Here is a 26,288-nt window from a genome sequence, read left to right on the forward strand (position 1 = left end):
GAGGAGGAGAGGAGGAAGGGCTCTCTCCAGAGGCGAGGGAGAGAGAGAGAAAGGAGGAGGAGAGATGAGGGAGAGAGAGAGAAATGATGGAGATGAGACACGGAGGAGAAGAGGAAGAAGATGGGAGGAGCAGGAGGAGCAGGAGGAGGAGAAGAAATAGAAGACGAAACCGACAGAGTCAGGTACGGGCTTACAGTAAGGAATCGTTACCTGCAGGCCCCGTACCTCAGGCCCGGCTAGCTCGAAACGGGCTCCGGAGGCGGTTTGGGGAGGCTCAACCGACGCTGGCCTGCGCTGGGTGATTGGCCTGGCTGCTGCGGAGGCTGTATTTGGTCACTGGAGTGTACTGTACTGTATCTGTATGTATATATGTATTGTACAATACGGAGGAGCAGCTGTATGTAATACATACAGCTGCGCTCAACTCTCGACAGTTACTTATAACAATCACCCCCCCCCCCAAGTATCGAGTGTTGGTGAGGTCAGGTTCCCTTCGATTCGATCCCAGGTCTCATTCTCGTTCTCATTCTCATCTCGCCTCCCTCTGTCCCATCCCATCCCGTCGCCGTCTCTCTGTCCTGTCCGTATCCCATTTCACGTCCCAGTTCACTGGCTGGTTCCTGGTTCCGGTTTTGGGTTTTGGGTTTGGTTTTGTCGCATCGCGTCTCAAAGTTTGGACCCTTGTAACCTGGTATGATTTCCTCGAAGCAAGCAAGCAAATTGATCTATCTATCTCTTGGGATTATTGGAGGGTTCTCATTGGAGAGGCCACGGGCTCGCAACCCATGTTCGATGGTTTTTTCCCCGTATTCACCGGTAGTTAGACCTCGCGTTCAAACCAAACGCGCCCGCTCCACTGCACGACTTCCCACACAAGTTGCCAATCCTTTGGCATCGTTTCTTGAAACAAGAACACCAGTTTAAATAATCCATTAGTCTCCAATCGGTATTCAAATGACTAGTTCTTAAAATCAATAGTTTAAGTCACCCCTCAAAAATCTCCAAGAGACAAGGCTGTTGCATCATCACCGAAGGACGTCAAACACTTTCATTGCGTACAGCAGCAGGCAAATAAATGTAGCAGAACCCTGTACCAGAAATCTACAGATTAACCTCCTGTCTTCTATCCATAATTCGCCCGGTCAGCAGAACCCTAGGACTCGTCATCGACTCTCCAGAACAAAAATTATGGATGGAAGTGGGAATGGTTCCTTGCTTTCGTTCAGCCGTCGATCTTGCGGCCCCAGTGGAATCCAGGGTTCCTTGGCCTCGCGCGCAAAAGATTAAAAGGGTCGAATAATGAGCTGACCTGGCGATTCCACGGGAGCTTTGAAGGTTCTACCGAGCCTGCCCAGTTTTTATGAATGCGGGGCTCTTTGGTGGTTATAATATTTGTCCCCAGCTCAAGCTATTCTACATTCTCGTGCTGCTATTACTTTCTGACCAAAATATCATAACTTTGGGATATATTTTAGGCTTTTCTGGTTGATAGGCACCTGTACCCTGTAGCGTAAGTTAACCACAGAACGAAACGGTTGCATAACGCATCTCACAAAAATCCTTCTTCCAGAAAAATAGAAAGAAAGCAGTGAAAGGAATGAAGGACAAGGGGAATAAAAACAGGAAGAAGAAAGAAAGGAAAACCCTCAAATGAATCTTCGTCGAATATGTCCCGATGCGGCGAGGCCTGAGCAAAAATACCTAAGTAACCCAACCTACTCCAAGGCAACTAACTTCGCTCATCCCCTTAAGTTAAACACCCAATTAATTAAACCAAATAACTCACTCCTTTCTTCCGAATAACAGAACATTAACACACATGTCCAAGCCAAAAAAAAGAAAGAAAGAAAGAAAGCGATGTGGGGGAGGGGATACTAAAATAAATTAAAACCATCATCGAAGCTGAAAAACACCCATAACATCATTACTGGCAAAGGAGCATGATACAGAATTCAGCTTCAAAAGGGGGTCTGCGGTCGCCCACCATAAAAACGGAGAACATCCGCTCCTGGGACTGGAAAGAGCGAGCAGAAAGGAGATAACTCGTTAAAGGACATAAAGAACTGCCTATCGACTATAACAAATCTGCTAGTTTATATCGATCTATTTAAATTTCCAAGTCACCGTACTCTGGTTTTCTCCTGTTCTTCTATCGGATTGCAAGCAAGAAAAGATGTAGTACAGTATCTGCATACATATATTTTATTGTCTTCCCTCATCTCTTCTATCAAGGAGATAGTTGGAAGAAGGGAACAATCTGCACTTCTCAATGCATAACTAGTTCAAGCTGATCATGGACAAGAAGAATTTAGTTTCATATATATATGTATGCGGTGGAAAATAGAATGGAAATGTAGCAGGGGAATTTTGTAAGTTACTTGTTTTGTATTATATTATAACTACAATACGGCAATAACTGACAAAGATTACGACAATGCAAAAGCTTAAAGGAATACTTTTGCTATATCGGTCAATAGTAATCTTGATGACCATGAACAGAGTAATTATTGATTGTTGTTTGCACAGCTGTTTCTCTCTACACTAATAATCACTATGGAATTACGAATACCAGTGACAAATAACTCCAACGCGTGGGCTCAAAATTGTGGTTCGACTGAGGCCACTCAGAAAAGATCAACTAAGTTCTAGGGATATCAGGCACAACGGGTAATCCCTAAAATGTTAAATCACCCCTAATGTCCTCACTTGGCTAGTTAAATTACTTGCCGTGTCTTCAGGAGTATCCTGAGCACTCTCTCCATGTCAAGAATACTTTTCGTGTATTGATAAATCTGGTTGCTTTTATTATCATATGCTGAGCCATAGTTATATTCGGAATGGAGCCGTTTGAATTGAGCTCGCAGCTATGAGCACATCCGATATCCTAGGTATGCCCCACTCGTTCTAAGTTATTTTCTATTCCTCTCTTATTGAGCCTTCAAAATAAACCGGAAGAGATCAAATTACCACTACCTTGGCAGCAAAATCAGAGAAGACTGAAATAACCTCGCTGTCCGGCGAAAGAAGCACAAGAGGTTATCTATCAATCCTCTCACATATACAACCACACCACAAACAGATGCAGAGAAGTTGAAGGAATGTTTATTTCGGGCGTGCTGAAGTAGATTCTAGAATGCCCTCCTGAGTACATGCGGATTCTGTAAGCCCAGAAGTCAATGCAAATTGCGAAACGATGCAAGCAGAATCCTGCATGTGCGCCTAGCAGACAAACACTCGGGGTTAGGAGCATACATTTTTAAACCTTGTTCTTTACAGTACTACTTCCTAGAAAGAAAATCAACTATGCTGATAGCATAATACAGCATCGTCTCAAGACTGAGTGCATGGTGACGGAGAGCCCACATCGAAACGTATATATACAGTACCTCAGAACGTCATCCCGATATATAACTGCTCTATTTGGTACTTACAAAATTATGTTATACAGTACATGAAGTTTTCAGGGTTTGAGGCAAGTATTTGGAGCAAGTGTGACAAACAAACTTACACTTGTGCATTAACTATCAGCAATCAATCTCCTTTCTCCTTTTCTTTCAATATCCAATGCAGCCAGTTAGCAGCTTCGTCTTTTGGTTCACAATATCCCATCTCTGGTTCACTAACAGGAGTTAAGTTAAATGTTAACTATGCAATGATGAAGTTACAAACACACTTTGTCCACCCAACAGCTATGGGGAACATGCAGTTTTGAAACAGAGTAGACAAAAGCTGAAGAAGCAGCCCAAAATACCCTGTGCTCAATAAATATTCAGGCGTTAAATATCTGGACATAGATGTACGACGTATTTGCTGTAGTTTCAAGCCGATGCAGTTAAATTGAACCATTGGATATACGGTACACAAAGAAACTCTGAAACATGAGATCGGGTTGTGGGGATGTAATTTGAACGTCCAAGGAACAAAGAATTAGTTAAACTCGTTAAACTATGTATGGGACAGCTCCATAGCCTAACCGATACCATCAATGCTAGAAGCAACAAAGCTTCTCGGGGCAGAAAAAAGCATGAATTTAATGGGTCCGAAGATATAAATATCCCCGCGAGGTTACCCCGGGTTTTTCGATGCTCCGTGTATTTTATGCCCGGGATTATGGTCGCACAAAGCCCAAGCACGAAAAATCAACCTTCTTATCCATCCGCTGACGGCGAAACAGCCCGTCTGAAACTGCGGTTTATCGTTGCTGCTCAAGTTGCTTTATCGGTAGCTTCTCCGCTTGTTCAGTTATTGCAACTTCCCCATGTCGACTCAATACATCTCATTGGCGCAACCATACATACTGTACGGAACATTACTCAGGTACCGTACGGACCGCCCGATACTAACAACTTAATTCAAATAAGCTATGGGGGTTGAACCCAAGAGTTGTTGTCTTCTACATCCGAAGAGAGTTGACCCTTTACTGCACAAAAATGGTGTCTGTAGAAAATGTATTTCCTATTCTTAAAGATCCTTCGTCAGCTGTGTCCTCGATTAGGCTCGGGAATGCGTTGCTTTCGGATCTGAATAATCAAGCCAGGGCCTACTCAGTCGGCGATGGAGCATATGCGTTCCCAGCCCATTTCATCACTGACAAAACTGAGGCTCAAATCAGCCCAAGGGATTCGTGTGTGGATAGACGAAAAAAAAAACCCCCACCCCCGTATGCATGAATAACCATTGCCACGGGATTGGTTTAAAAACTCCCACAAAGGACCCCTGGCATCCAAAAAACTTTCCAACCCTGTCCACTCATTCAAAAACAATTTATTATAATAAACCCCTCTCACAGATGTGAATCGGCTGGTTACAGTCGCGTTGCGTTGCGTTGCGTTGCGTTGTATTGTATTGCTTGTTCCAAATGACGTGCGTTGGCAAAGAAAGGAGGAAATCGCTCATGGAGTCTTTGACAAGAGAAAATGCTAAAAGGAGGCTCACCTTTATGGATCCATTGCGTCAAATAGTGCGCCTGGCATCTGAGATCTGGCAGCAAATCAGAGGCTGGAGGAGGCCATTGAACTGGGAAACGCGAGATGCAAGGCCAGGGATGTTTGATATTTTACGACGAATCCTCCGTACTGATAGTTACAGAACAATTCGCCCATCATCTCAACTTTCAAGCAAACCCTAAGCGCGACTTGATTCATCGATCGATGACACAGTATATACGGAGTACAGTACAATCAGCCTAAGCGCCCGCGGCCCCTTGAGTAGTCCACGACTCCACATGCAGAGGGCTAGCTGAGTTGGAGTACGCCTAAGTCTGTCCCCTGGCCAAGCTGATCCAAGGAAACGATGTCGCCAAAGGGGCAAGGAGACTGTACTGTACTGTGCCCAGTGGTCTCTTGGCCGGCTCAGAATGGATGAATCTTAACCTGTCTGAGTGCTCTCTTCCTAATGCCGAAGAACTTCTCGCCTTTTGCCCCCATGGTTTGAATTCTTCTTGACCCAGGGGGGATTCCACATCAAATAGGGGACTTCACACGCTTCTGTGCACTGAGGACTCGCCATTTCCCCCGCATAATATTGCTAACGAAAGCTCAACCTTCTAAGTCGGGTTAATGAATTGTTCATAAGTATGTCGACTTTGAGTCTCGATGCATCGGTTTGGGTGGAGGTTTGTATGGTACGGTGTACCGTACTCGTTCGATACGCCAACATCGTGGGTTCTAAAAATACACTGAACTCTGTGCAATGATACGGAGTAGTTGAAGTTAAGATAAATGAGCATATTCGTAATATCGAAATCAAGATAAAATGAAAACGTTTGTCTGTTTCCAATTTCTGTCTGCTCGGATAAATAACATGATAGCTTGGCAGTTGAAAGCAAAAGAAACGCCAGATGGGCGTGTCATCACTCAAGACTAAGGAACGGAGCGGATACGCACAGTACAAGCTCTGTTACCAACGAAGCTGAGAAGCCTCCTAGCATTGTCTGGAATGGAGGGCAACAGAAACCGTTCGCCTGGCTCCTCGTCATCAGAGGACCGGGTAGCATGTGCTCGGTTACAAGGGAACCTTGAAAGGTGAAAGAGGCTTTCAAGAAGGACAGTCCGTTGGAAGGACAAACTCCATCCTGTCGAGCAGCATATTCTGGATTATTGAAGTCTGGATTTCATCATTCCACATTTCCCTCAACAAGTTGTGGATGCTGGGCCAAAGCCTCTGACAAAAAAATAAAAAACTTTAAGCTATTATTATCTTCAAATCTTCTCCATCTTTCCTAAAATTACTCAGAAGCAAAGTAAAATAAGGTTTGTAGGCCCTTGCTGAGCCGCAACAAAAATTTCAAATTTCCGAAGACATGCAACTTCTCCGCCTGGAGTTTTCGTCAGTGAAACGTTAGACACGCCGATAATGAAGGGAAAAAACAAAAAACAAAGGTGGCTGCGCTGCTACTGACAGGAGACCCTTGCTAAGGCAAGTCAGTCAGTCAAGCGTTATGATATCTTCGACGAGAAATGTTTGAAACCATGGATACGTCGGTATTCCGAGCTCGGGTGACGCGCTGATTGGTTATAGCGCGCGTGAAATTTGCAAAGAGTCGCGCTTATTATATCATATTTATTTATTTTTTTTTTTGAAAAGATTTTAAAATTTAATTTTGTACAGTACATTTGCGAAGAACAAACGGCATCCAATTATGCCCTGTGTATATTTTTTCTTGTGTGTGTTTCTTTTGCCTTCCAGGGCTGCCATTTGACTCTAATGGTAATTGAGTAGATCTGCAAGAATGGGCAGAGCTGGCGGTGATCAACTGGAGCAGTTCTCCATGGAGGACAGGGGAAACAAACGGGTTGATACCAACGGGAACAAACTGGGAAAGTCGAAGTGGTTCCCTTAATTGGATGGCTGTACACGGCAATTTCTTCGCGTCTTTTTTATTTTCGTGACTTTTGATATATGATATCATTAACATGACAGCCCAGCTAGGGATGAAATGAATACCGTTGTTCTGTACGGGACGCCGTTTACAATACCAATACCGGCATTATTACTGACCTAGTACCGTATATTTAGTCTTGGTACTGTTCCTGTGCCTGAGTAATTTACCACGGTTCAATTGAACTTTGTGAGATGAAAACTGAACTTTGATTTAAGCATTTTCTGCAATGATATCATGATCATTAATAAGGTGAGATAACTAACGTAATTCCCAAGCGAGCGAGCAGCCCAAGCGAGCGAGCAGCCAAATTCTTCCACCTACTAATTTACCTACTCATCCACTTCAACGCGCAATTATGCCACCAATTCGCTCTAAAGATGCTAGGAACTCTATAGAGATAGAGGGAAGACTTGAACTCGCGATAAATGCTATTAAAAAGCAGGAAATATCCTCTATTTCTGAAGCTGCACGCATCTTTAATGTGCCACGCTCTACACTTGGTCATAGACTCAGTGGTCGATCTTCACGGGTGAATTTACGCGCAAATTCACATAAATTAACTCCTGCTGAAGAGGATAAGCTTGTTCAATGGATCCTAGACCTAGCTTTACGAGGACTACCACCCCGGCCTGCATTTGTGGAGAATATGGCTAATCATCTTCTTGCCATACGGAAGCCTAGCCATACAAACCACCCTCCTCGCGTTGGCAAGAACTGGGTGTCAAATCTAGTGGCACGCCGTCCAGAGCTCCAATGCCGCTTCTCAAGACGCTATAACCATGATCGGGCCAAGTGTGAAGACCGCAGGATTGTGGAGGATTGGTTTAAGACCCTAGAGAGGGTAATGACTGAGCATGGGATTGTGTTTGAAGATATTTACAACTTTGATGAAGCTGGGTTTGCAATGGGGCTCTGTGCAACTACCAAGGTCATTACTAGTGCTGAGCACTACGGACGAGCAACTCTTATACAGCCTGGGAATCGTGAGTGGGTGACTGCAATTGAGTCAGTCAACGCGTCAGGATGGGCCCCTCCGCCGTATATTATCCTCAAAGGTCACAATATTCAGGAAGGCTGGTTTGACGGGCTGCCGGAAGGCTGGAGATTGGATGTTAGTCCTAATGGCTGGACCACAGATGAGATAGGAATCAAATGGCTTACACGGCTGTTTATTCCAGCTGCAAATCCACGCAGGGTTGGAACCCATATTCTTCTTATTCTGGACGGGCACGGCAGTCATCTTACTCCGGAATTTGACCAAATCTGCAGTGAGAATAAGATTATTCCTCTCTGCATGCCACCACATTCTTCACACCTTTTGCAGCCACTAGATGTGGGTGTTTTTGCACCTTTAAAGCGCGCGTACGGAACCCTAGTTGAACAGCGAATGCGGCTAGGATTCAACACCATTAAGAAGGCAGATTTCCTAGATGCCTATCCTGCAGCACGTCGGGAAGCCTTCAAGGCTTCAAACATTCAAAGTGGGTTCAGGGCCACTGGAATAGTTCCATTGGATCCTCAATGCGTTGTTCAGCAGCTGAATATTCAACTCCGAACCCCTACTCCCCCAGCCAGCAGGTCAAGCAATTCAACGTCATCCTGGATCCTACAAACACCTAGTAACCCCCGGCAATTGCAGAAGCAGGTGAATAAGGTCAGAAATCTTATGGATCAGGATCAACCTCATGGGTTAGTGGAAGGCTTTGACCAAATAATCAAGGCCTGCGAATACGGGATGGTCAGCGCCATGGTTATGAAGAAGCAGTATGAGGATATTTTCAATGCAAATGAGAAAGAGAAGCAAAAACGCAAGAGGTCTACACGCAGGATCCCAAGTGCAGGGGGTCTAACTAGGAATGAAGCTCAGAATCTTATTATTCCTGCAGCTGAGCCTGTTGAACAGCCTGTTATTCAACGTTCCGTACCTGCGGCCCCGGAGCCTAGACCCCGCATACGAGCGCCACAACGCTGCAGCAATTGCAATACTGTTGGGCATACAAGAATAAGATGTCCTCAACTTCATGTAATTTAATTTAATTTAATTAGTGGTTGGTGGGAGTAGATAATTTGATTTAAATTCTGGTTAGTTGAGATATGCTAGTTTTGCTGCTCGCTCGCTTGGGCTGCTCGCTCGCTTGGGAATTACGTTATACATTTTGTTCCTTATCTTTTCTGCTCTTGTGGTCATGGCTTCTTTATGCTTCCCAGTTCTACTTTTTTTTGTTCCATTTCGTGGACCAGAATCCTAACACGCCGGGGTCGCGTGCTATTACGGAGGTTAGTTTGTGCTCTTCGCCATTTAATACGAGGTTACCAAAGGCGTGTATTATTGCATTGCGCATCTCCGTTCGGTATCAAATCACCACCATCCAGACCACATCCTGATAAACCAAGAATAACTGACAAACTCGCCGCACCGGGCGACCAGACGAGATCAGGTAATCTCGTCATCATTCCCTGTAGTTCCGCTATCCCCCGGCTAGGAGACAAGCAACAACGTCAAAGTCAAAACTGTCGCGTTTGGCGTGAAACAGTCGAATGTTACATTTCTTGCCTGGCCACGCTTTGCCTTGAACAAATGCATAAACCACAATGCTTCCAGTCAATGGAAGCTAGATCCATGCCGGATGCTTGCTCGCCTGCTTGCGTGCTCACGATGTTTATACAGCAACTGTTGTTCACCTAGATTCCAATTATGCCGTCGATCTAGGTTTTACGAGAGAAAAACTGCAAAAGTGAAAAAGAGTGAAAAAGTGAAAGTCATCAAGTTTGTTTGTTTTGAGGTCGAACAGCTTCGAAGAACAAAAGAAAAACCTTCAAACCTTCCATTTTCATCCAGAAAATCGTCTCGCCAGGTTATCAAAACCATACACTGATGACTTTCGTTTTTTGTAACTATTTTTTTCTGTAGCTTAACCGCCACTTCTTGGTCAAGAGAAAGGCTTAAGAAGACTAGATACCTGACAAAGAAGAGGCAGTGATTTGCTTTCCTAATAATTTAAAAATCTAGTAATGCACCTCTTTTCTGGCCAGTATCATGCATATCATTATCTAGCGATGTGCCTGGTTGCCTTGGTTTGGGATCTTGGATCTTGTCTGACAGATGATGATCCTGCCTGAGCGGATGTCGGTGCGAAATGACGGTGTAAGTTTGTCTGCGTTGTGTGAGCGGGAGAGAGGTGCGTATGACAGTTTAATCTATGCCCGCCACCTCCTGTTGCCGTGCAGCTGGCGGATGGGGGTTGATTGCCTTGCGTTCGTCCCGTTGGTTCACAGCATGCATTAAGAACGTACGTCTGATCAATGGTGCAAAATAGATTTCGTTTCCTGGGTAGATGGGTGTTTGGTCTAGAGCGGAGACTCTACGCAGAAATGGTATGCATTTGCATATCGCACCCTATTGGGGAAAGTCAAGAGGCTGTGTTCTCCGGATCGATGGCTGATGGCTTTTTGTTTATCTCCGTATCTTTTTTTTGATCTATTTGAAAATTCAATCTAATTTCTTTTTTATTTCTTTTGAGGTCGATGATGAGCTGTCAGTTGCTAGTCCTTTGAGTAGCTGATTGCATTAAAACCTCCAACCCAAACCCTGCTGAGGGACATCGAGTAGCTGCTGTACTCTCCGTCAACAAGGAGACATTCCGATGAACCGCCACCAACTTGGAGATTTCCCCGGTTTGGCGCTGTTCAATATTTGGGTTTGTCAGCAACGCCCAGATGAACTAGGTCAAATTAAGACTAGCGCCATCTGATAGCAAGATTAACTCTCCGCCAATCAATGTGCGGCTCCGCACGCAACATCAGACCTTGCCAGCCTCCCCTTTTGTTTCTTCTACTCTCCTTACCATGCCCGGCTACTTCTGGCTTATTCTCCGTTGTAAAGCACTATTCCCGGAATCTTGACACATCTTTGGCAGCAACTCTCGCGCCTGGCAACTTCCAGCTCGCAGGACAAGAGAGGGATCTTGTCAGCGGCTGCTCCGTGCCCCCTATATCCTCTCAGGGACATCGACTCGTCTCCCATGAGCTGCTTCTTGAACTCGCTAACCCCTGACTGAATCCCTCTGACGTGGCAAGTCCTCAATGGCGTCCGCAGAGTCTGCATAACCCTTGACATACGAAACTTTAATCTCTTCGTTCATCTCCAGCCTCAAGAACAAGCAACCATCACCAACCCCGTCATCTTCACCCTCAAAACCCTGCATGCCCTTTGCATAATTGTGCCATGAGCCGCTTGCTGTCATGACTGTTTTCCTTTAATTTGCTCTTGACACAATGATTTCTCTGGGCTCCTCTTCCGATGGAAACCCACGGACCACTCGATGATAGCATTCCAGCCGTCTCTCCGCCACCGTCAGACAGATCACAATATTTCGAAAACAGGCAGCGAGCCATGATCGGCGACCCCGCCACCAGTCTATATCGCGAGCCCGGTGTTGAGGGTCTCTCAATCAGGGCTAGGCTCTCTCGTCTAGGTCCAGCAACAAAGTGTGGCCTTCGTCTCCTGACGACACCTCAAATCTCAGCTGTGAATGGTGGACGGAGCACTGGGAAGAGGGTGCTCACGGCTCAGACATGTTGTTTCTGAAAAAAACAATAATGTGTCTCAGTGTTGTTCCACCATAGATCTCTTCTTCCGCTTGGTACATGCTTTCCGAAGACAACATACCTGGTAACTGGAACTGGGGAGTGCCGGACTTCCATGTGTGAGTGTGCACAAATACATGTGCTTTGGCTGTGGCAATGGTATAATCTCTCCCTTTTCGGCAATAAGCAACAAAATGCACTGTTTCAATCAAGCAATGGATGAAATAGGGAACTCCAGCAAACAAAACTCCCCTTTCTTTAATTCATTTTACAGTGAAGTTGTCCGCGGGAGCAGAAATGATGTCTGCGCTATTGGAAACAGAAACTGTCTGAAAGCAAATATTTTCCTTCTCCTAATTTAAGATTCCTGATGTGGCAACCCTGGCGGGACTGCACAAAAGCATTATCTTCTGCCCGAACGGAAGCGTAACGACACAATTCCACTACGCAAGTCAATTTTTTTTTTCTTTGGCACTACTCCTTGACTAGTTTTGCAGGACTCCATGCTATGGAATCTTCAGCACTGCTCACTCAGCTGTCTCACAATTTAGACACGGATCTGATCGAATATGAGGAAATGCAAGCAACCAAGCCACTGAGTGCCTCAACGGGCCACAGGAGTATCTGTCCTCCAAAAGGAAAGGGTGGCATCATCAAGCATTCCCTGGGCAAAAGCAGTAGCATCTTCTAACTCTCCTAGCCACACCTACTGAGGTATCGATCGCGTTCAAGCCACTCGCCGGTCGGTCAGTAGTTAGGTGAGAAGCCACCAGCGAATCTGGGCTTCCATTATTTGAATTTTGAAAATTTCCCCCCAAATTTTAACATTTAAATCCCATTTCTCTTTTTGTTTCTGTTTCTAAGATTTGGAGAGCTTGAATACAGAATGACATGGATGCGAGGTGTGATAGCATTGACTTGCCTTTTATACAGAATATCGGTTGCGAAGTCGCAAACCCGTTTGTCTATATCTAGATACATATGCAAAAGCAACAAAAAAATCCGGCTCCGTTGAAGAATTTCTAGCATGGAAAGTTTATCAAATCAATCTCCCTAGGTCCTATAGAGCAACCAGGCATGGCAGCCAGGTTAGCCACTCGATTAGAAGATCATACACATAACAGCTAGCAACTGTTATTGGAGCCTGTACCCTAAATATAGTCAAACCCTCCGGGGGATGCCTGGACTTGCTAAGCATTTGCACCATGAAAGGTGCTTATCAGAAGCGATGTTCTGTAAAAATGAGTCAAGCCTGGAGAAGATTTGGTAAAAAATTTGAAGTACTCAGCCCAGTTCAGCATGAGCATTCGGCTGTTGACTGACTAGACTGTCACAACTTTCTCCACATTGAACCTCTGAGCTTGCCTGAAGTAATATCCCCGCTGATTGCTCACAATTCTCTTCTGATGCCCATCCTCACTCTGCATCAAGAAATCAAAATTAAAATGTGTATGCCCGAACGCCCACATGCACACCTTTGCATTCCTCAAACACTCCTGTCTGCTCAAATCGCTCGCAAACCCAGAGCTAATCACGCTGCCAGAGTGTGCCGGGTCAACCGCTCTGGGGTCCTGAGTAATTGGACTGTGATGGGTAAAAATCACAATTCTCCTTTCTGGCTCTGCAGTAGAGATGGTGGCAACTTGGTCATTCAGCCACGCCAGATCTGCCGCGTGTGCATTGTTGTGGTCCGCAATGGTCCAGTCCTTGATATAATAGAAGTCATTTAAGCCAAAACTGACTCTCTCCTCCTGCTCGGCGGGAACATGCGAGTAAAGGGTGCATCCAAGCACAGTGAGATTCTCAGAAACATCGTAGCGTGTCTGATCCAGAAACACAAATTTCCCAAGCCCCAGAGTCGAGTCGTGCTGCGCGCGATTTTCTACCTTGTGTGAAAACTCATTGATTGGGCGTCTCACCTCCGCCCAGCTGGAGTTGAAGGGTTCATGATTACCAAGAAGGAGGAAGACATGTTGGAACTTGCATAGCTGTGCCTCAATAAAGGAGAAGAACCTGCATCACAAACGTTTCCGATGTCCCCTAGAAGGGCGAGATAGGTGGCTTTGGGGGGAATATCGAAGACGCCGTAGGCGTTGGGGGATTCGAGATGAAGGTCGGAGAGAATTTGAAAGGACGTCATGTTGATGTGCTGGAAATAACGTATATCGTTTGTTGGCCGTATGAATGGGCCGATATGTCAGAATACAACGGATAAATCTGAAGACATTTAAAGCATACCGAATGAAGTTGGACAAGCTTTATTGAATGCAGCGGCAGTCTCGGGCTACTGACAGCTGGTTAGCTAGTTTTAGAAAAGAAATTGTAGCTTCAGCCGATCAGACAATCTTGGGCAATACCAGAGACCTACATTAATTATTTATAATAAGAAGCTGTTAGAAAACTGGTAAATTTGAGATAGTATCGTATGAGGATCGGGGTGGTAGCTCTTATGAAGAAACTGAACTGAGCCAGAACTTAGTCGGGTTACAGTTGGAGTATGATTTAGAATTTATATAAATGTTGGAGATGCTACACATAAATGAGCTCCGTTATTACTCTGTAAGTTGACGACGAGTCCTTGCGTAGTGCTAAATTCTGGCAAGAGTTGGTTATACCAGGCGGGGATGCTAAATCGTCCAACCAAGCCAAACACAGACTGGCGCCTAACTCCCGTATTTAATTTGCTGGATGGAAGAAAAAATGGCACAAGAGAAACAATACATGCAGCATCAACAGGAAATGGAGAAGCAAAGATAACAGCAACCACCACAGAGCAAAGGCGGAATCGAAACAGGACAAAAAAAAAGTATGTTAACATTGACTACATGAGCACTGCGACAATGTTCTCTAATGTTGATCCCAGAACAGCACACATGAGAATAGCATAGAAGATGGAACAATCAAAACAGACAAAAGCAAACCAATAAAAGAAGTCATTAGTATCCTTCTGTGGTCTCTATCGCTATCATGTAGCCATCAGGCAGCAATGCGATCAAGTCTTCCATCAGTCAAGCTTCTATAACCTTTTCAGGAGCCGATCGAGATAATTGACAAGTGCGAGTATTTAGCTTCTTGCCATCGATTGGGAGAGTGGTGATGGTGTCGCCACAGGGTATCCTATAGGTCCACCGTGCGAAAGACTCACAGTTTTCCCTGATATTCTCCTTACAATCATAGAATTTGCTCTTGGAGATGTGAAGATGTTGCCCATCATGGAACGCCTGCAAGATACCTGCTTTAGATCAAAAAATGGACATAGATGGAGGAAGTTTAACATTAGTTACCTCGTGAAAAGGGATAATTGGTTTTGGTCATGGAGATACGACGCCAGAAGAGGAAACGCCTGGCTTGTGAGCAGGTCTCCTGTTCGTTCATGAAAGAGGCAACGTGTCGGGGAAATGTATCGTTGATCGTAGGCGAGCAGTCTCATTCTCCATTTCATGTATGCAACAATGGTAGCCACCTCGCTGCGACGAAGAGGTTCCTAGGATCTGCATAATGAGCAATTCTGAAGCTGCTACTTCAAATTCTCCACACGTTTGCCACGATAGGGGGCATAGGCCTACATTCGCCAGTCCCGATACGAGGAATTTCACGACAACATCTGGAATTAAACAAGGAGAGAAGTTGATCTGTTAGCGCATGATTTCTCACAGCATCTTTTTGAGTAGCAACTATTATCTTGACGAGCAACTTACCTACATGGCAGCCAAGGCTGCTGTCTGCCAGTAAGAAGCCACCCACCCAAGGGATTTCACGGTATTTTGGAGCGTATAATCAACACGACGAGATTCTGCACTATATCCCTCTGACCAGTCATAGAAATCCGCATTGTCCCAGTTAAACGCCGGGAAGTCTGCTTTTGGAAGTGGTTCGTAGAAAGTCGCATCGCCATCCTGAGAATCCCCTTCAAGCTCCTCCAAGTCGTGATCCCATTAAGTTGTGCGCTTGAGGGTCTTTGTCTCCCTAAAGATACAGCTGAAGTGACGGGCCACACCTGCGTCTTTGCCCCGCGCTCGAGGGTGGACGGTCGCATCCTGTGTCCCCATCTGTGACAACTAGAAGCTGAACGAAAAGAGATTACGGTTTACTGGTTGCTCTTGCTATCGTAGCCGCCTGCCAGCCTGTCATCCAGTAGTCTGGGCACGGATCTCTCCTATCAAAACGGATTCAACAACAACAATGGCTATACGGATCGCGTAATTTCCACGATCGTTCTCTGGCGCGGGAGAATTTACCCAAAGTGGTCGAGCGGGTAACCACGTGATCGAAGGCGGTCGGGCAGAAGTTGAAAATCGGCGGCAGAAAAAAATAAGAAGAATATTCGAGGCAATTTCAGAATTCAAAAAGTCCAAAAAGATAAACAGCACGAACGATACTGGAGAAAATGGCTCCGTAGCGGATTATTGGGGAGGTGCGATTAAAGGTTCTCCCTAAAAATACGCGCCATAATTTCCGTACTAATTCTATCTTAAACAGCCCATTTTTCCGCCGCTTTTCAATATCAGCCATGGACGTCCACAGATGTCGATTCGTAGCATACAACCCGCAGGCAATTAACGCCCTCGCATTCTCCCATCCTCCGTCTGTGGAAATCTCCGGCAGAGGCGTGCCTACCCTTCGTCTTGCTATCGGTCGTGCTAATGGTGATATCGAAATATGGAACCCCCTCCGGGGAGCTTGGCTACAGGAATCGATTTTACGTGGAGGCAAGGACCGCAGCATCGAAGGCGTTGTATGGACTCAAGACCCCAGTGAGGATGCGGTTGACAGCAATGGATTCAAAGCTCCTGGGAAGTTGAGGTTATTTAGCATTGGTTCCTCCAGTGTCGTGACTGAGTGGAACCTGGGAGAGGGCAGGCCGGCGAGACACTCGAGCGGAAACTTTGGCGAGATCTGGTGTTTGGCTGCACAGCCCCGGTGGAAACCGACCAAGAAGGACAAGGACGGGAAATTCTTACCGCCCGCCGAGGGTGAGTATACCGGACAGCATTTGGCAGTAGGGTGTGCCGATGGGTCGGTTGTTATTTTGTCGACGGAAGACGGGGATTTGAGATATCTGCGTTCTATGAGGCCTTCAACTAAAAAGGCTCGAGTCCTTAGTCTTACGTTCCAGGATCGCAATATTGCCGTGGTTGGATATGCGGATAGCTCTATTCGAATATTCGATATCCGCAATGGGAGGATTTTGCGGACAGTTTCTATGGGTAAAGGTCCTGTGAAGGGGTCTAAAGAGCTTTTGGTATGGTGTGTGAAATGTTTGCCGGACGGAACTATCATTTCTGGAGACTCTGCTGGTGAAATACGATTCTGGGACGCGAAAAACTACTCCCTTATCCAACGCATACAGGGCCACCAGGCGGATGTGTTGGATATTGCTGTTAGTGCCGATGGAGAATCTCTCATCAGCGGTGGTGCGGATCAGAGGACGACTGTTTACAAGCTAGGGGGAAGCAAGAAGAACGATAAATCGAGACGATGGAAAGAAATAACTCATCGTCGATATCATACTCACGACATCAAGGCTTTCGCTGTTTATGAGACTAAGGATATAAGCATTGTGGTATCTGGAGGTATGCCCTGTTCATGCCGTTCAAACGTTGAAAAGCTTGCATCTTTAGCTCGTGTCTAACCTCGGAATGCTAGGATTGGACACAATACCTGTGGTCGTTCCGTTGCGTGAGTACGGAGCAGAACATCACCGAAAACTATCGAATCTTCCCCAAATCCCTCAGATAGCCTCATCGCCTTCGTCTCGCCTTCTTATGAGCTGGTGGGAACGCGAAATAAACATATGGTATATATCTAAGCACTCGGGGGCTGGTGAGCTACTTCTGGACGGGACCAGCCATAAACTCGTAGGCAAAGTGCTGTTCCAGGGTGAAGAAAGCCTCACCTCTGCGGCCTTGTCGTCAGATGGGAAACTCCTCGTTGCAACCACTATAGCAGAAGTTAAGATGTTCAACCTAACGTGGCGAAAGGGAGAGAGCAAGCCCGCACTACGCGTCCAAAAGATCGATCTTCCGCCTGCAGTGGCTATCCACGGAGCTAAATCTGTTACCTTCTCACCCAATAGCCAATGGATCTGTCTAATTCGCGCCAACAACGATATTAACCTTGCTAGAATTGTTTCAAGTTCGAATCCTAAGGAAAACCCGCAGATCCTGTCACAGCTTATAGATTTAGACCGCATTCCTCGGCATATTCGACATAAAGAGATCTACGGTACGCTTGGCCAGTATGAACGGAGCATTCGCTGTGTCGTATTTTCCGAGGACAGTAGAATTCTCGCCTGTGGGGACATCGGAGGATTTATTGACTCGTGGATATTGGAGGATGTGGTAGAATCGAGAACCGACAGAAGGGTGAAGGCGAACGGGCAAACCTCTTCAGATGATGAATTTTCAGATGGCGATGATACTCCCGTCGTCCTCGAGGGCCAGCGTTGGATACAGACACCATCAGAATCGCCCATCCCTCGCCTGAAAGCTGGAATTTTATTGTTGTCATTCCGCCCGTCAAATCTCTCCCGCAAGAAGGCCCTTACAAACGGCACCACCAATTCGCATTTTACGCCCCCGCCTTTGGCCGGTACCGATCGTCTAATGATATTAACCGCAGATCACCAGCTGTCTGAATTTGAGGTGTTGAAAGGGAAACTGTCTGATTGGTCCCGAAGAAACCCCAAAGCATACCTGCCAAACGAATTCACCATACTTAAGGATCGAGCGATGGGTGCTATCTGGGATGTCAATAGGAGTCGGGAACGTTTTTGGTTGTACGGTCCTACATGGATGTGGATGTTTAATCTTTCGCAAGATTTCCCCCCGCCAGATGGAGCAGCGGAAAACAAGGATTCCCCGGGAGCAGCGAAACAGAGAACGAACAAACGCAAACGGGATGACGAAGAAGGGAAGCTGCCGAAGACCAACACTGGTGCTGGAGATAGAATGCCACTTTCGAAATCCGATGTAGGAATGGGAAGGAAAATGCGCAAAATTGTGGGTGATGAAGAAACAAATGCGCGATGGATAGATCTCAAACCGGAAAGAACCCGCGATGATGCGATTGAAGAAGACGAATATGAACCGTACAATGACTCGTCGGCTGCAAATGACTCCGCCCTAGCACGCCTTCGACGAGAACAGAGCTTCACCGAACCGGAAACGCGGGAGAGGGAAGACGAAGACGGCGGCAGGGATAAGGAGACAAACCATCAAAGTCAACATCATGCCAACGGTACGAGCACAACTTTCCCTTTTTCATCCATCATTCCCAGCACGAAATCGCAAATAGCGTTTGCCGTCGTGATCATCAACGGACCACCCGTCGCCAATGGCGACAACGCACTGCCGAAAGGAAAACAAGTGCAGAGCCAGAAATCAAAAATGGCTGTAGCTGTACCCGAAAAGCTTAAACGAGAAGAACATGCCTCCGTTCCAATCCAGAATGCAACTGACGCAGATTCTGTACCAGACCTTCAGGTTCAAACGCGAGAGCCGTCGAAAAACTCACTGCGGGAACGTCGTTGGTGGCATACTCACAAGTATCGAGATGTTCTCGGAATAGTGCCCCTCGACCAGTTGGGCAGTGGATCAGATGCAGAACAGGAGCAGGGAGAGGACGGGTTTAACCTGGAAGTTGCTGTGGTGGAGCGGCCGATGTGGGATGTAGATTTGCCTGGGCGGTATGTGCGGGATTACGAGTAGGGACCTCCTCATTGAGAGGATAGAGGGAAGAAGAAAAAGCTGTACGGGCGTTTGCTTATTTTATATTTTGCTATATACACCACCAGCATGGCCAGGGTGTTGATTCTTTTTTTGCTTGGTTGAACTACCCTATCCAGATGTGACGTTGTATGTATGCTATCTATTTATTATATACCACATCAAGTATTATCCCCAAGCAGCCACTGTCTAAGGTATATCTCTGCTTGCAGATCAGGCATCTAGTCTGCTACTTTTCTCCCAATTTTAACCAGGAGGGATACTTGTGTGACCTGTTATATCTGGGGGGTTTCATGCCGTGATCTAGAGGCGCAGGAGAAGGGTCATTTACTAATATTATACAACCCCAGCCCTCGGATCCACGGGATAGACCAAGTGCTTGACTTGGAACATAAGGGGATATTGTGGCCATTAAGGGAATCACTCGAAACGAGAGTTGTTCGCGCTGTTTGAACCCACGATCAGCTACAGTCTGTATGCAGGACACCACGCCGGCCATTGGAGGCGTCGACGGCCTCAAAACTCGCGTCGTGAATTCAAAGCTGACTCTCAGCGCCGATGCAACCAAACGCAGACAATCATTATTAACTCTAGCTTCCCTGACACTTCTGAACGGAGGAATCGGGGCGCGAATGCTGCTGCATGAACTTTCTTTTCCCTCTGCACACTGGTCCGTCCTGCCACGTCCTTTATTTTGATCGCAGCCAGGCACCAGGGTTTGCGATGCGCGTTTCAAGCCCTGAAATTCTTCTGCCTTTCGCTCTGGCTTTCCATGCCCAAGGGGGAATACATAAGATCGCGCCCATTCCCTTGACCTTGGAGGAAGCAAGTAAACAAATGAAGGGATCCTTCGTTGCTAGTACTTAAGGTCGCCGATGCCCCACGCTTGTCAATTCCGTGTCCTTGTATATTTTGCTCTCCGGCTTAACTCCCCACCGGGCATCTTGTCGTCTTTGATCTTGAATCCCGACGGAGTGTACATTGGGAGCAATCTAGATATGCCCGAAGAAAGCGGTCTGTACTGCATTCTATGCGCGGGGTTCATCCATTATCAATCCCCAAGAGAGTCATGGCAGACGGAGTTTCGTGCCGGTAAGTAGACATCTGTATCCGTCCAACATAGTATTTACATCATTATCACCGATCTTCTGGACGGCGATTCCACAATGGACTACCAATTCTGATGTTTCATACTAGTTCGTGTTACCCACGGCGATGGCGATGGCGATGGCGATGAAAAGAAGCGCTTTTTGACTGGCGTGGGCGGATTTATACACCGCGACTTTCCATTCTCAGCCCCGTCGAATCCCGACCAACGCTACGACGATAAAGAATACAGGGTCTCTCCACTGGATGAGTTTGTGCCCTTCCTCTCTGTATCCCATCGTATCGACATTGGATACGCCTTCCATGACTTATGTTGGCGCCTGCTCAATGCTCTTAGCTATCCGGATCCTGTCCCGATAGACCGCTTCTACGATATATGCAGCTCATTCCATCCGCGGAGCCAAAATTGGTTGCCCTGGGGTCATACCTATGGAGGCTTATTGAAAGCAGACCGGGTCTATTACCCTTGGGAGGAGGCCCGCCTTGCTGGCATGATCACAGGCTCTGTCACCAAACCGAAACTATCTCCATATTATTACTATAAACAGGATCCCTGGAATATCCCGGAATTACAACAAATATTGGCAGAGACGAAAGAGAGCCCTGGCCGGGAATCATGCAACGATGAGCTGAGGATATCCTGCAGACCGCAGCAGCATGCGGATTGCTTCTCAATGTTGCCAGTGGAGCTCCTTGAAGAGATTATGACGCAGCTGCTAGTAAAAGATGTTGCTAGCCTAAGGCGGGCGTCAAGGTCGTTCGCCAGCCTACCACTCACGCAATATTTTTGGTCCTCTCGATTCCGACCTGAGATGGACCGGGATTTCATTTTTGAGGCGACCATAGCAGATCGTGAATCCGCTGTTTCCGCTGGGCGACGTGACTGGCGAGTGTTATATGAGAAAACAGGCCAAAGCCTACTCGAAGGCGGCGCCTTAGCAAATCGGCGAAGAATTTGGAATTGCAATAGATCTCTTGCAAGATTATTGAGCATTGAGCCGTTGGACAAAGAGCGACTGGCGAGAGCGGACCGATACAATAATATCGTGTGGAAAGCTGTTGGGGCACGTTACCCATCTAACCAGTACAGTAGGCTTTATGTCCAGGCAGCTCGTCTACCGCGTGAAATATCTCGGATTGCGGTGTCCTTGATCACCCTCAATGGCAAACAATATGTATCGGGAATCCGTATTAGTTCGCGCAAAGAACGGGGTGTGGACATGGGCTATATCATTCCGAGCAGCGAAATTGTCTTGGATCTGGAAAATGAGAACGGCACTCCTGTGACGCTCTCCGGATTCATTACTGCGGTTGGACCCAGCGGGATCCATGCGCTGCGAGCTACCACGCTTGAAGGAGTGTTATCGATTTGGGGAGGTTGTCCGGATTCCAAGCCTGTAACGCTCCGACTTTGCAACAACGAGCGTATATCCCATCTGAAGTGCGCTTTCGATGTATGTACTGACCCCTCGTTTCATTTCCCTTTCCTTCATCTAACTGATCATCCTAGGGGTTTAAACTCGTCGCGATTTCGGTCCCAGACCCAGAAGTCGGCTCGCACGAACGGCCACCACATCTGCCCTTGCGGACAACCGCGATCTGGTACCCCACCGTCCCACCCGAAGATGTTTACCTGCACGAATCCACTTTCGCCGGCAAAGAAGTGCCCCAGTCCGAGTACCACCCACTCATTCACGTAATGTTCGGTGGGCCCCAGGGTTCATATCTAAAATATCTCACCCGGATATCGGTCACAGTTTCGGGACAAACTATTGTTGGGATAGATTTTGAGTATGGGGGTGAGAGCGCGCCAGTCGAACGGCTACAAGCAGGTCGTAATGCCCTGGGTGGAGATGACTCGTTGAGGATACCTTTCACTGTTGACGGGCCGGGTGGAGAAATCCTTACGGGCATCCAAGTGAACGGAGACTGCTGGAAGAATATAACGTCGATAAAAGTAAGTTATATATATCCCAGGGGGGGGGGGGGGGTTTCTTCTTCTTTTGTCCCATTGTTCCTCAAAATCCCTTCCTCCGTTCTCCTTTACACTAGGACATCAAGCTTACAACAATGTGCGAATAGGTCGCAACAAACCGCAACCGACAATTCACCTTTCAGCCAAATGCGATTCCCCAACTGAGGTTTCCTCCCGGGCCACTGGTTCGCAAAAAGATGGGAAAGATAGAAATCACCCCCGGAACGACTATAATAGGGATATATATCATGCACGTACGTTTTTCATCCTGTCAAAATTTCCTTTCCAAGCAGTGTTTCCCCTTCTCACTGACCCAGCTTGCTAATGACCTCTTGTATATTTCTATCAATCAAACAGGATAGTTTCGCTGGTATGATAGGGCTGGGCCCTATATCGAAAAGATTGCCAGAATATAGCGACAAGGGCAGCCACGCGAAAGACAAATCATGAAGAAAACGTGGGGAGCATATCAAGAGTTTTCTCTGTTGCTCTATAACTTGGGAAGGCGTTTGGTATTATGTGCATTTTCATGATACAGCTGTGCCGGCCGGGTTAATTCCTTCACGCTGAGCATTCTCTTCCCGTGACGCGGGGGGAACTGCGTGATTCACTCTCCGGAGAATCTCGAATATCTCCGCACCCTGCTTTAGCAAGGAGCACGGCATGCTGATATCCTTCAAAAAACAAAACCAAATGTGGAATCGACTTCCAACGAAAGCCCGGAGCTGGGAAAACGAAACGAAACGAAACGAAACAATTCACATCGAAAAAGCAAAAGAAAACAAAAAAAAAAAAAAAAAAAAAAAAAGGAAAAGAAAAACCACGATCTGTCCCGAAAGAGCCAGCCACTAATACTAAACACACTCCAACGCCTCATGCACGGGCGGCCTCTCCACCAAAATCCTTCAATGCCAGGCCTCACAACCCCGCCCCTCTCCACAATGCCTCAGTCAAGGAGGACCGGCCTTACGTGCGACGATCCGCTCATCCGGCCCGCGCACAACGAACGTCTACTACCAACTCGCTCAGATAGCGATTAATCTGCGTACACGAGTTCCGCAATCCCCGTGACCACCACCTCCGCGCCGTCCCCTTGCCTGCCATTCCTCAGCCTCATCCCCGCCGCCGCGTACGACGACAAACCGCAACCTCGTCCCCTTCCCAAGACTCAACATATCAATCCCGCGCGTGGTGATGTTCTCCCCCAGGTCACCGGGCCGCAGCTTGCCACCGCCACTCCCGCCATCACCACCACCACCACCACCACCACCACCACCACCACCACCACCACCACCATCACCACTATCACTACCGCCACCATCACCAGCAGCAGCAGCATCCAGGATCTCGACATGCATAAGATGCACCTGGCGCAGATTCGGCGGCGGGGGCGAGATATGCAGACGCGAGCGGTGCTGGACGGTGGCGCCGGCGTGTGCGTCGCCGCGCACGCCCAGGTTGGGCAGGAGGGTGATGCTGGGCACGCGGGGCTTGGAGAAGGAGTGCGTTGCGGAGGCGTGGACGCTTAGGACGGACATTTTCTTTCTTTTACGTATGTATGTATGTATGTACGTATGTATGTATGTATGTATGGATGGATGGATGGATGGATGGATGGATGGATGGGTGGATGGATGGGTGGATGGATGGGCGTAGTTATTTATTCATTTATGAGGTTCTTTTCCGTCGTGGAGACGGTTGGATTGAATTTGAAAATTGATAACTTTCAATATAACGAAGCGAGAGAGGGGGAGGGGGAGGGGGGTGGTGTTGGATATCGAGTCGGGTCCTGTCATCGATATCTAGATACCTTCTAGAGTCATACATACATACATACATACATATTTGCCCATCAGGCATAGGCGGTTTTCCAACAATGGGTAGGCCAGATTGGAACGAAACTGCGTTGACTAGTTTAGTTAACTATGTACAGTACATGTATTCTGTACAGTGCCCACGTAACGTACGTACTAGTGATTGAGTACTTCGGCCATCCGGGGACGCAAGAAACCAGCCCTTTTTTCTTTTTTACCCCTCCGTACATCCATCATCTATAATAATAATAGTTGTAGTAATAAAGCATCCCGGACGGGGCGAACTGCATCCTGTAAACCACGAACGAGACTGGCTCATGCTATGCTGGGTTCGTGATGCCGGGATAATCCCGTGCTCAGCCCCGCGTTCTCGCCAACGAGGGAAATAATATATACATACACACATTCATTCCCAGAAGAACTTCTACAGGACCGCAACATGAAATCCCAAAACTTCCCACCGCATTGGAATTGTAGAATGACTTATTAACACTATTTAGGGTCCCCTTCGAGGATTATAATCTCAATCCCTACTTCATTTTCTGTGTCCTAAGTAATTGCGCTAACATTACATGGTTCAATAACAATATTTGACACGGTACGGTATGGTATATTAACATTTCATTAATATGGCATGGGGGAGCAAAGAAAGCACGCATAAGAATATCGATTAATCTTTAAATAATAGAAAGGATATATCGGGTAAAGGTTAAAGGACGAAAGACGAAAGAAAGAAAAGTTCAACAAAGGAAATCAAATAGAAATTAGAACCACAGGAGGATATGGCTTATATATCATTTTCAGTAACTGGATAGAATGGAGTAATATAAAGCCAACATAGCAAACATGAAAACAAAAAGAGAGAGAAAGCAAAGCAAAGATATCAGCGAACAACCAACGCCTCCCAAAGCCAGGGTTGAGGCATTTATATATAATATGTGATAAACTGACAGATTAAAAGGAACTGGGGCCAAAAACCTAAAATTCAAACCCGAACCCGAACCCCGAACCGGAACCCCCAACCCCAAAGCCGGATGGATGGATAAAACATTGGGAAATAGCGGCAAGCTGGCGTGCAGTGTGTAATGAGTAGAAAAGTATGATGTCATCGTCCAGCAGAACAGAGAACAAATGGAGGGAGTTAGATCGAGGAACAGGGAATAGAGAGGTGTGGACTTGGCGACGGAGGAGGTTGAGAGAGTAAGACGCGGAGGAAAAAAAAAGTAAGATTAAGACCAGGCGCGGGTGGACTCTCGTAGCCTCTTTGTTGTAAGATAAAATGGAAGTTAAGAAAAACAGGAACGGGCAATGTGGGTATCTTTTTGGGGGATTTTCATTCACGAGAGTTCGATCGATATCGATGACATCTTACGTGAGATAGGGAGAAAGGTGGGTTAGGAGGTAGCCGTAGTTCGAGGAGGATTCGTTCATGAGGAAAAGAAAGCGAGGGATAATGGGGTGTCTTTGTCGTCGTGGTGTAATAACTTTTATTATGATCGTTCCAATCGTGGGTGGAAAAAAAAAAAAAAACCAATTTCAACAAAACGGAGCATATTCATCGGCCCTGGTTTGATCTATCTGGATTTGGTTGCCCTGCCTGTCCCTGCGTGGGATTTACCCATTCCACATTTCCGTTCTGTGTCGTAACGGGCACCTTCGTTTCATCGGTCGACGCACCGTTACCATTGGTGGCACCGCCAGTGCCATTGCTGCTAATGCGTCCGTTGGGAAACAGATTATTAATCTCCATGGCAATAGCCTGGGCCATGTAGCCACGCAGTTCTCTTTCTTCCCGCTCGTCCTCCTTCATCAAACGCCGGCGTTCCTCTTTTGAAAGATTCTCCCGGCGCATACGACGGATTTCATGGATGACCCAGAGCAGGACCTCCTCGGGTGCGCGGGTGCGGGACATGCCGTGCTTTGCTGGGTTGCGGACGTATCTTCTTGTGACGTCTGTAGCGCCGTCAATCGAGAAGGCGATGCAGTATGCCATCTTGCGGTTCCAGCCTATTTTATTTTACTATATATCAGAACTCGCGGCCACCATTTGTAGGAAACTCGACCAATAGACGACGGTGTAAGATTATATATATATATATATAAAGAGAGACGTACCTTCTAAGTTGAGCCTGGGATTATCCCAAGCCTCCTCACCCTCCAATTCTACCCATCGCTTCTGATGTCAGAGTACACCG

The 26,288-nt window shown here is 46.8% G+C and overlaps 6 protein-coding genes across 6 annotated transcripts; 3 read left to right on the forward strand and 3 right to left on the reverse strand.

Annotated features, from left to right (window-relative positions):
• Window positions 1-7,529: 7,529 nt before the first annotated feature.
• On the forward strand, window positions 7,530-8,503 carry HCAG_07978 (conserved hypothetical protein; the record flags this gene model as incomplete). The annotated part of the gene is made up of 2 exons (XM_001536819.1): window positions 7,530-8,364; window positions 8,421-8,503. The coding sequence occupies 2 exons, from the start codon at window positions 7,530-7,532 to the stop codon at window positions 8,501-8,503; spliced, it is 918 nt and encodes a 305-aa protein (XP_001536869.1).
• A 4,289-nt stretch (window positions 8,504-12,792) lies between these two features.
• Window positions 12,793-13,610, reverse strand: HCAG_07979 (predicted protein; the record flags this gene model as incomplete). The annotated part of the gene is made up of 2 exons (XM_001536820.1): window positions 12,793-13,352; window positions 13,484-13,610. 2 exons carry the CDS (start codon window positions 13,608-13,610, stop codon window positions 12,793-12,795), a joined length of 687 nt encoding a protein of 228 aa, XP_001536870.1.
• Window positions 13,611-15,980: 2,370 nt separating this feature from the next.
• Window positions 15,981-19,179, forward strand: HCAG_07980 (conserved hypothetical protein; the record flags this gene model as incomplete). Its single annotated transcript, XM_001536821.1, has 2 exons — window positions 15,981-17,043; window positions 17,117-19,179. The coding sequence occupies 2 exons, from the start codon at window positions 15,981-15,983 to the stop codon at window positions 19,177-19,179; spliced, it is 3,126 nt and encodes a 1,041-aa protein (XP_001536871.1).
• Window positions 19,180-20,195: 1,016 nt separating this feature from the next.
• Window positions 20,196-22,729, forward strand: HCAG_07981 (predicted protein; the record flags this gene model as incomplete). The annotated part of the gene is made up of 5 exons (XM_001536822.1): window positions 20,196-20,289; window positions 20,395-21,758; window positions 21,815-22,261; window positions 22,387-22,533; window positions 22,637-22,729. 5 exons carry the CDS (start codon window positions 20,196-20,198, stop codon window positions 22,727-22,729), a joined length of 2,145 nt encoding a protein of 714 aa, XP_001536872.1.
• A 500-nt stretch (window positions 22,730-23,229) lies between these two features.
• Window positions 23,230-23,817, reverse strand: HCAG_07982 (predicted protein; the record flags this gene model as incomplete). Its single annotated transcript, XM_001536823.1, has 2 exons — window positions 23,230-23,289; window positions 23,329-23,817. 2 exons carry the CDS (start codon window positions 23,815-23,817, stop codon window positions 23,230-23,232), a joined length of 549 nt encoding a protein of 182 aa, XP_001536873.1.
• A 1,831-nt stretch (window positions 23,818-25,648) lies between these two features.
• HCAG_07983 (predicted protein) lies at window positions 25,649-26,264 on the reverse strand (the record flags this gene model as incomplete). The annotated part of the gene is made up of 2 exons (XM_001536824.1): window positions 25,649-26,100; window positions 26,261-26,264. The coding sequence occupies 2 exons, from the start codon at window positions 26,262-26,264 to the stop codon at window positions 25,649-25,651; spliced, it is 456 nt and encodes a 151-aa protein (XP_001536874.1).
• Between the last annotated feature and the right edge of the window lie 24 nt (window positions 26,265-26,288).

The sequence above is a fragment of the Histoplasma capsulatum genome, genomic scaffold, assembly GCF_000149585.1.
Source record: "Histoplasma capsulatum NAm1 scaffold_10 genomic scaffold, whole genome shotgun sequence".
NCBI classification, from domain to species: domain Eukaryota; kingdom Fungi; phylum Ascomycota; class Eurotiomycetes; order Onygenales; family Ajellomycetaceae; genus Histoplasma; species Histoplasma mississippiense.